The following is a 10,702-nucleotide window of genomic DNA, read 5'->3' on the forward strand; positions in this document are numbered from 1 at the left end:
AATAAGGAAAATGTTAACTAATAGATATCATCATACTTTCCTTGATTGAGTAATCATAGTGCATTAAGATAATTGTTTTGTATTACAAGTTTTCTGAAATGTTGTTTAAATATGCAAAAGATGCATTGTTAAATACACTGCAGAAAATGAATTTCTTAGTAGTTTTGTCTTGTTTTCAAGTACAAATATATAAACATCCTTAAATCAAGATAAATTTAACTGAGAAACAAGATATTAATACTGACTTTCTGCAAAATGTATCAAAATTATGTTTTATTCTTAAAATGATCAAAAATATCCACCAGTGGGGACAGAAAAATAATATTTTCCCTTTAAATTAAGATTATTTTTCTTATATACAGCTGGCAGATATTTTTGTTAATTTTAAGGAAAAACTAACCAAATTTGAATAAATTTTTCTGAAAACAAGACGTAAGTAATTTTGCTTCTCAAGTAAATATATTTGCTTCAAAAATCTTTAGACATTTGTACATGAAAACAAGATGAAAATGCTCAGAAAAAGATTTTTTTTTTTTTTGGAGTACAAATTTAAAATTGTAATTAAAATTAAATATTAAATACACACTCATTTACATACATTTCCAGAACAGAAATATGAACATTGGTTTAAAATTCCTGCATATTTTTACACAGAGGGTTTTGGATTTCTCTTTTATTTTACTTTTAGAAAATACTGTTAGAATTATGTTTTTGGATTAAAATGTTAAATATAGGTGAATCAGGTGAATCATACATGAAAATAATCCCTCTGAAAAATCCTTCAGAATATGTAAATGTTTATTGATAAGAGAAAATGTGTATTGATATGAATTGTAATTGAAAACTACAGATGCAAATAGATAAAGCCTAATAAAATAAACACTTAAATGTGTATTTTAGATGATTTCTTTCCACTGGGGGAAAAAAAATTTAAATGACGACTTGTTATGGAAGCAAAATAGCCCCAAAAAACAAAGTTTTTTCTTGTAGTGTCTTGCCTTGAAATAACATTTTAGTACACTTCTTCCACGGAAGAAAAGTTCATACAAGTTTGGAATGACAGTGAGTAAATGATCACTGTAGTTTTAATTTGAGGTGGACTGTCCCTTTAAAGACCCTGGGCAGTAATGGTGCAAGTGGAAGGCAGTGAGTGAGGCGACGGCCTGATCGACGCAGGATTTCCGATGAAGGCACAGGAAGTCGTATCTCAGTCTGTGTGTTCAGTTCAGGAGGAAAAACAGGCACGGGTCGCCCTCCGATCCCCTGCGGCAGTGTTGAAGACCTAACGCTGGACACCGAGCCCAAACCCCTCGATAACGTGATGAGGGATGAAATAATAATAAAAGCCTCCCCGGTTGGTCAAATGGACTCCAAACAAGTGGAAATACGTGGTCAAACGGGCACGACCGAACCCATGTTTACTGTTCAGAGGAAGGACCGATCCTTCTGTCTTGATTTCCTCTCGCTCCTCGTTCAGCGTGAGTCGTGTGTTCACAGTTCAGTGACGTGGAGCGGGTAACTTGGGGGTGGGTGGGGCGGTAGAGGGGTTTTTAACCGGTGCAGGTGGCATCGGTGGCACAGCAGGTGCCCATCCAGCGGGTAACAGCGATGCCCCTCTTCATCATTCAACTGCAGACTGCAATCCTGCAAAGCATGTGTTATTGTCTTAGTGTGTTTGATAGAAATGAAGTCAGGCCTTTTTCAATGAATCATCACCCTTGTGGCTGGATCTACACTGTAAATAACTTAATGCACAAAGCTTGCTTTACATCTACAAGTCATCTGGAAAAATCCGTAGCCAGAGGAAGAAATCCAGAACTGCAGTTTGGTCGATAAATAAATCACATGGCAATATTGTTTTGTTCAAATTATAAATTGGAAGGCATATTTTCTTGTAATTTTTTTTTTTAAAATAAATAAAACTAATCAATTAATTATTAATATGTAACTATACATTTTATAAAAATAATAAAATATAATTTTTTATTCATTGATAAAATACATTCCAAAAAATAATAAAATGTTCACTTCTGAAATAATTAATTTATATATATATATATATTACATTTTTTGAGGACTAATATTACTAAGGTTGTAAGGTATTTAGAAAACTACTTACATATAATAAAAATATTACTAATATTACATTTTACATTAAAAATTTAAATTTTAAAATAATACTGCAGCCCAAAAAAACTAAATTGAGCTTTCCTCTTTAATAAGAGGTTTTCTCTTTGAGAAATGTGTTTAAGTCAACATTTTAACTCAAAGTCTCAAAGTTTAGCTGAATGACCCGCTCTGGAATGTCATCAGTCAATGATTCACAATATTAATGCACATTCATACCTGAGCCATGGCCTAATACACACAAAAAACATCTTACATAACGCCAGTGCATTATTCTGGAGCGTAAACATGACCCCTTTTATTAGGTGCCATTTACCAGACGCGAGTGAATCACAGTGAACCAGTGTTCGTGTGGAATTAAAACTGGTTAAGTGACTTCACAATGAGATTGAACATGCAACCTTTAGTCAGTATTTCAGAGCAATAGCCACTGAATTACCTCACAGTGATAGCATTCCACATGGTAATCTTTATCCATGGACACCACCCGTATGGTCTCCTCTGAACCCTACAAACACACACACACACACACCTAATTAACCTCTGTCAGGACAGTCCTGAAACATGACATCAATTCAACTCATACAACATTCAGTCTAATGCATTTAAAAGCTGGTACCTGCGCTGGGAGGATGGGCTGGTTACACGAGGCACATTTAGGAGCAAAAACCCTATAGAAAAACATTGAAACATACATCAACATCTCGATTACGCTGGACAGCCAAAACAGCCCTAAACAGGTTATGCATTTAAAATATGTAACAAAATAGCATAAATGCGTGGTTGTCACTCACCTGTGGTAGTCTTTCACACAGTAGATGTTGTTCTCCACATCCACGGTGAAAGGAACACCGTCCAGACCCTCCTTACAAACCACACAGCGGAAACAGCCTGGATGATACGACTTACCCAGAGCCTGCAGGATCTACAACACACACACACACACACACACACACAGGTGGCCACACTAATGAGGCACAATAACATCATTTCTGTATCTAATAATACACTCACTCATATTACAGAGATGATGCAGCTTTGATAAGCCATTTTTGTTTGCATATTTATTTAAAATGGTAAAACTAAATTCACAAGAGATCCTTCCTCCTCTGAAAAATGAGAGCAATAGTTATAGTGCAATACATCAAATCTCTCGTACCATCTCCATAATGAGGTGACCGCACACAAAGCATTTTTCTGCCGTCTGCTGGAACCCGGAGTACTACAGAAGAAAAAAAGCACCACAACTCAAATGCAAGATCATATTTATTAACTTTGCATGATTTTTTTGTTTCTTCTGCTCACCAAAACTGCATTTATTTGATCAAAAATACAGAAAAGAACAGTGATGTTTTGAAATGTTTAAATTTAAAATAGCTGTTTTCTATGTGAATATATGTTATGTAATGTATTTCTGTGATGCGCAGCTGTATTTTCAGCATCATTACTCCAGTCTTCAGTGTCACATGATCTTCAGAAATCAGTATAATATGCTGATATGAAGAAACATTTCTGATTTTTATCAGTGTTGAAAACAGCTGTGCTGAAGAATACTGTATTTTTGTGGAAACTGTGATACATTTTGTTTTTCATGATTCTTTGATGAATAGAAAGTTCAAAAGAACAGCATTTATTTGAAGTAGAATCACAGATACATTTTTCTAGCGCACAATCATGGTGTTTACGCGGTCACACTCCAAGTAAAAGTCCAAATATGTATTAAATACTAAATAAAAAATTCAATATTCAATAATATAAATGAATGAACTAAATAAATAAATATATAATATATTATAATATAAATTATAGCAAGTCACACTGCTTTACGTTTCATGTCAACTACCCAAAATGCAAGCACTATATACACAAAATAATACATTACATATTTTTATAAAAATATTAAAAACATAAAAATACTAAAATATAAAAAAAATATTAAATTTTAAACAAAAAAAATAGAAATTATATTATATATAAGTATTGATAAATTAAGTAATATATATATAGTATAGTATATAAAATAAAATAATATGATATAATATAATATGATGCCACACTACTTGACAATTCCTGTGTGTAACCCATCTGTCATTCCAAAAACTTGCACCAGTAATGAAGCAGCATCACTATTGAATGTGTCTCAAGGGGGCGCTGGCATGCTCTCTCTGTGCCGAGCTTCGGAAACGTCCTACGGGGCTGTTTAGCTCTGTGCATCTGATTAAACACTTAAGACACCAGCCGAAAATCCCACATGATTATCAGCATGATTCCTGAGTAGATCCACAACTTGATAGATTAAGGCAGCGGCCGCTATAAGAATCATTCTGGTTCTTATTGTTCAGTGTGAGGTGTTGGACCTCCAAAAGACTTTCCTGAGACTTCAGAGGTTGTTAATGGTGGACAGGTTGCAGGCGTCTTAAGTACAGAAACGACCCTGAGGGGAGCCATCTGTCCCGGAAAAGGGCTTTGACCTGGTTACCAGGGTGACAAGGGTTTGGAGCACAGCCATTAGAGTAAGGATGTTCTCAAACATGCACTCATGCACTCTATGGAAATGAGAGGCCGAGGCCACACAGGATCCTCGGATTCTATTGTAGGAACCAAAGGCTACATTTTAACGACGTGGAACTTTCCGTCCGGCCGCGGAACGCCGTTCCATTCCGTACTGATGACATCACCGCTCGCCTGAACACTGTTTTCATTGGTGCGCTGGTGTTCGTGTGAGCGTGTGCTCGTTGTGGAGCAAGGGCCAGCAGGTGGGGTTGGGAGGGACTGATCAATACCAGGAAACCCCCACCCGTCCCATCAGACAGGCCATCTGCCGGACCCCCGGCGGCGTGTTCCTCAGTCGCTCACGTCAACACAAGTACTGTTTGGGGTCATTAAGTGGCTGACCAATGTTTTTTTGTTTTTTTTTATCGCATGATACCAATGCAGGAATATAATTAATTTATATACAAATGTACACTAACACTACAAAATAACAAAATTATACAAAAAGTAAAATATCTAATAATATTAAAAATAAAATAATAAAATGTTAAATAATATTATATATATAATAATTCATATATTAAACAAACTTATAAATAAACTAACTCTCAAAATGCCAAATGATGACCTGTTAATTGCCCTGGCTAATATTTGATTATAAGTAAGTACGTATGTATGTATGTATGCTGAAAATGACCAATTTTTTATCCTGGCCAATACTGTCCCTAATATCAAAACTGTCACATGAAAGTCTAGTGGCAATAATATCAAAATGACAACATTATTTGACAGAAGCAGATTTCAGGAAGTTGATTCCTTCATGATGGATCTTCCCATTGCTCCTGTTGTTTGTGTGTGTGTTTGTGTGTGTGTGTGTGTGTGTGTTTTTGGCTTTAGAATAAGATCACACTGGAGTGAATTGGAGAGGTGGGCGGAGCTACAGCATCTGTTCTCCCAAGAGACATCCATCCACTAAAGAGCACTAATCAATACAGCCCCAGTCTCCACCTCCCTCTTAGGAAACGTTCAATTAAATGAAGCATTACAGCTACTTTGTTGAGATCCTACAGCTGGTGTAACTCTGACCTACAGCAGGCCTTCAAACATCAAACGAGGACAGGATCTACAGAACGAGTATCTATAGAACAATCCGTGACACATCGGTTTCATTAAAAGGGTTTTAATGGACTAATGCTTCACATTGTGTTGGAATTACTGTAATTATGAGATTCTGAGCTGTTCACATGCTCAGGCTCAAAAATTAATTGTTTAATATTTAAGAAAAAAGCACATCAAAAACAGCATTTTACAGTGACACATCAAGCATTGCTGTTCAAAAGTTTGGGATCAGTAAGAAATTAATACTTTTATTCATCAAGGGCATATTAAACTCGTGACTGCAAACACATTTATAATGTTACAAAAGATTTATATTTCAAATAAATGCTGTTCTTTCGAACTTTCTATTCATCTGTGAATCCTGAAAAATGTAATCTATCACAGTTTCCACAAAAATATTGTGCAGCACAACTGTTTTCAACACTGATAATAATCAGAAATATCTCTTGAGCAGCAAATCAGCATCTTAGAATGATTTCTGAAGATCATGTGACACTGATCACAGCAATAAATCACATTTTTCAATATATTCATTTTAAATTGCAATAATATTTCACATTTTTACTCCCTTTTTAGTCAAATAAATGCAGCCTTGGCGAGCAGAAGATTACAAAAATCTTAGTTTGGCAAAAGTAAAATAGTCAGAAACTCAATTACTGTAAATCTGACATCCTGTAAATGCATCACAAGTTTGATTTTAACTGTGATACTCACCAGGAAGTCTTCCTCACAGTAAACCTTTCCATTGATATTATAGAAAGCCTTTCCTCGTAGCCTCCGTCCTGAGGGAGAAAAAAATCTAATTATTCCACCATGTCCATAAGTTTCATTTTATATGCATTCAGAAACACTGCAGAAGAAACTCCATGCGTCTTAATGCTGTGTGTTTACCAACAGCCTCGACAACAAACAAGCAATTATTTTTAACTGGCAACATCAAATGACAGAAAGGATGAAATATGTTTCATCTCTGATGCGTGTTAAGTGAACAGCTGTTCGTTCCCTCAGACATCTGACCGACGGATGTGAAACATACACAAAAATGCATCGAAAGCTCAAACCTGACTGGTTCTGTTTACAGTGTTTCCTAGAATCAGGGTGCACAGGTTTATACCAGCCTAAAAACAAATGCAAACTGTGACCTATAATACCCCCAACGGGTAAAATGTGGACAGAATTGGGATCAAGTCATAAAAGCGGAATTTACTGTATAACGTGGAATGTCAGAGAATGTGTCAAATTTTGAATGAATAAATCTTACTTTAAATCAAATCACAATATGGACTAGTGTCTGTGAATATTAAGCCACAAAATGACAATTTAAATATGATCCTGCATGTTCTGTGTGTCTCTTTTAGAAAGAATGGTGCAGATGTGTGGTTTCATTTACTGCACACACTAAATGCTCAGTGCTTTCAGTGCCTGTCGTCTCACTATATATATATAACTATAACTATAACTATCATCATATCATATAAACACAGAAACTTAAAGGTCTTCACGACAACTTGAAGAAATAGTGACAGAAATATATTATTACTGTCTGGAATGTACATCCTAATGTAATAATAATACTAATAATAAATACTACACTAAACACTAAAATAAAAACGAATACTAAATATTAATACAAATAAAAATCTTATTAGGGAATAATGATATTTTTTGTCCTTAATTTTAACAGCAAACTTCTGTTGTGCGGCAATTTTGTTTGGCAAACAGTGAAAGTGTTTGTTTCATTTTCATTTGATTAAAATATATATTAAAGTTTATGCCTTCATAACAGAAACTAAAATACACAGACATAACAGAATACATAACAGAGAAAAAAATTTAATAGGGCCCTATATAATTGCAAAAATAACGTTGTTTTTATAAATTAAATTATTTAGATATACTTTTTGATTGATTTTTAAAATTAAATGAAACCATTAAAATGGAATCCAAAAAAATTAAAACCGTAAACACAAAATTTAGTAAACATAAAACAGAATTTGAGAAAAAAATAATATATTTAATTTCAGGGCCCTATAAATTTTTTTTCATTTTTTTAAAACTTTTAATAAATTGTTAATAAATTGTTTAAGTTTCATGATTTCAATTAATTAGACATGCTTTTTGATTACTAAAATGTAACCATTAAAACAGAGTCCAGAAATATTAAAACGGGGAAAAAATACGGAATCCAAAAAATAATAAATAATAAAAATAAAACCGATTTCTTAGGGCCGTAGGTTGGTTGTTTACCATGTGGCTCAGATGGTGTGTTTCTGTCTAAATGGGCGTATCTTGGCCAGAATCAGCGAAGGGACTGACTGCACGAGACTAGGACCTCTGTATCGCATTCAAAACACACAAAAACCACCAAACGCTCATCTTTCTCTCTCACACACAGAGTTCATAAATCAGTCCGACCCTTTTCCCCATCCCTTAATTTACAGCGCTCAAGGCAGACATCTCGTTTCTTTACACGGTCTCAAAATTTATGCACTTGCCACATTCAAACAGCCAGCGGCCCGACAGAGACACGAACACTCGACTTAATTCAGAGTGATAAAGCACGATTCACACGCAGATGTGGGCAAAGACTTTCAATTAGTGATGCAGAAGCAGGGTGTTCACCTTCTGGACCATAAAACAGGTGAAAAAATCCCATAGAGGAGGAACAAGAGCCATATAGAGACCTGAAGAACTTTTTTTTTTAAATCCCTAGCAACACACCTGCATAGCAATGTGCAGTTTGGCACCATCAAGAACCACTTAGATGTGTTTAGAAATTTGTAATAAAAAGGTGCAAATAATAACGATTTGATTTTAAAACAACTGAGATGGCAATGTAAGAGGAGGATGTTTGTAGACGTGTGTACACACAACAAACGACGCTGAGATCACTGAGATTTCTGGAGCTGACAAATGTCTGGGGAGGGCCAGATTCCCAACACAAAAACACAGAGAGAGAGACAGAGAGAGGTCTGAGTAAACGGGGACATTCTTTGAGCCTGAGGTCACCGGCTGGTCCCAATGCCCCCCTCCACCACCGAAAACAGACAAGAGAGAGCGAGAGAGAGAGAAAGAGGGGGAGGGATGGCGAGATTCCTCCAGCCTTTGTCAAAGACTGCGGCCACAGTCAACTACATCTACACTGAAAAAAATGGTTATATGCAGCAAACTTTAAGTTCATTTGTGGCAAACGTGTAGCTCTTCACTGGTATGAGCAAATCTTTGGCACAGTTAGTGCTGTTAAACTTTCACTGAACTGAAACTTTCAATTATTTCGATACACTGCAAAATATTTCTGTACTTTTGTGCACAAATATCTAAACATTCTTGAATCAAGAGTCATTTACAGTAACATTACATTAACTTCTGTTTTCTTAACAATGTATCAAAATTAAGTTTTAAAATGAGAAAAAATATCTGCAAATGGGGCAAGAAAAATCATTTTGCTTTCTCTGTGAATTAAGGTTAAGATACTTTTCCTTGTTTTAAGCAAAAAGTGACAACATTTTTATAGATTTTTCAAAAAATAACACTTAATATCGTAAGTCATTTTGCTAATCAAGTAAATGTATCTTGATTCAAGAATGTTAAGATATTTATTTGTGCTTTTAAACACGATAAAAATACTGAGTAATCTTTTTTGCAGTGTAGTGAATGGAAATACATTAACAAAACAGCAAAAACCTTTTCAACAAAGGCCATTTTCACAGACTGTGATGATGTTTCTATAATTATTAACATCGTAACCTATTTTTTTAATAGTTTCTTTTTAAAAAATGTAATGTAAAATATATTTTATATTATATTTTTTAAATGTGTTTTCTATTTTCATTAATAAAACTATGTTTAACGCTATTTTGTGTTTTATTTTCTTGCTTTCAATTACAGAAAACTGGTTAAATCTAATACAATGGTTGAGGGAGTGACAGCTAATCTTTCTCTCTTTTAACCAATGTAATCAATCTCTTGATATTTTGTTCCTCTTTTGGAAAGACAGAAACCAATCCTGGATTTTTCCTTTTGCTATTAAGGCAAATGGAAATGCAAAAATGACATTTGTTGCATTTTCCGTTCACAACCATGGAAGTTTACCAAACTATGACGGCTTCTGTTTCTGAGAAGCCCAGAAATGTGAAAAGGCTCCATTAACCACAATTATTTTTTGTCATTTTTCACTCACATGCATCTCTTCTACTCCACTCTTCTCAGAAGTGTGTGTGGGCAGTTTTATTTCCATGGTCTGCTGTGTTAAATGCATCTTTGATTGAATTTTTACACTTGTTTCCCATGACTGTCACACTGGCTGCAGATCTTCAGTCCTCTCATGAACTCAGTCAGGGTCGTTGCCATATGTGACGCAAGTAAAAACGAGGCTGTACAGTATAGATGAGGTCAGTTCTACTGTTTTAAGGTCTCATGTCACACTGAGTGCATATTTCTGGAATTCTCTGTCTAAAGGTATTTTATTTAAAGTGCCCCTATTATGCCATTTTTAAGGTTGCTAATATTGTTTTATGAGTCTCCTAAAACAGGTTTACATGCATATAGTTTATGTTCACATACAGCTATATGACACACTGCATGAAAGGTAATATTCCAAAAGGCATAATAGGGGCACTTTAAGATATCAGAACTTAATATATCAGAATTGTTAAATAAAACTGAAATTTGTTATAATTATCAGACTTAAAACACTTAGCTGAAGTACTAAAATTACTTTAACTCAAGCTGAAAAAATAAATTGAAACTTAAAAGTATGTTACAAAATTATTAAAACTTTAAAAAAAAAAGAAAATTTAAAATATAAATGTGAAAGCTCAATTCAAATATATACTATAAAATAATAATATAAAAGCATATAAACAATAAAATTGTTGTCCACCGAAAATATTTTGTAAATATGTATTTTATTGTATCTTTTGAATGACTGTTCTTGTGTACCTCCCAGTCTTGTTTTAATTTA

The 10,702-nt window shown here is 34.4% G+C and overlaps 1 protein-coding gene across 1 annotated transcript in view; it reads right to left on the reverse strand.

Annotated features, from left to right (window-relative positions):
* Window positions 1–971: 971 nt before the first annotated feature.
* The window catches only part of LOC107594378 (Wilms tumor protein 1-interacting protein homolog), a 48,999-nt gene continuing 39,268 nt past the window's right edge, over window positions 972–10,702 (reverse strand). Inside the window, exons 3-8 of the mRNA XM_016284399.1 lie at window positions 6,454–6,521; window positions 3,287–3,349; window positions 2,922–3,052; window positions 2,747–2,798; window positions 2,567–2,635; window positions 972–1,644 (exon numbers count right to left, since the gene is read on the reverse strand). Coding sequence (XP_016139885.1) covers window positions 1,492–1,644; window positions 2,567–2,635; window positions 2,747–2,798; window positions 2,922–3,052; window positions 3,287–3,349; window positions 6,454–6,521 — 536 coding nt within the window. The 3' untranslated portion in view covers window positions 972–1,491. The remainder of the gene's footprint in view (window positions 1,645–2,566; window positions 2,636–2,746; window positions 2,799–2,921; window positions 3,053–3,286; window positions 3,350–6,453; window positions 6,522–10,702) is intronic.

The sequence above is a fragment of the Sinocyclocheilus grahami genome, unplaced genomic scaffold (assembly GCF_001515645.1).
Source record: "Sinocyclocheilus grahami isolate Dianchi unplaced genomic scaffold, SAMN03320097.WGS_v1.1 scaffold182.1, whole genome shotgun sequence".
Classification (NCBI taxonomy): Eukaryota; Metazoa; Chordata; class Actinopteri; order Cypriniformes; family Cyprinidae; genus Sinocyclocheilus; species Sinocyclocheilus grahami.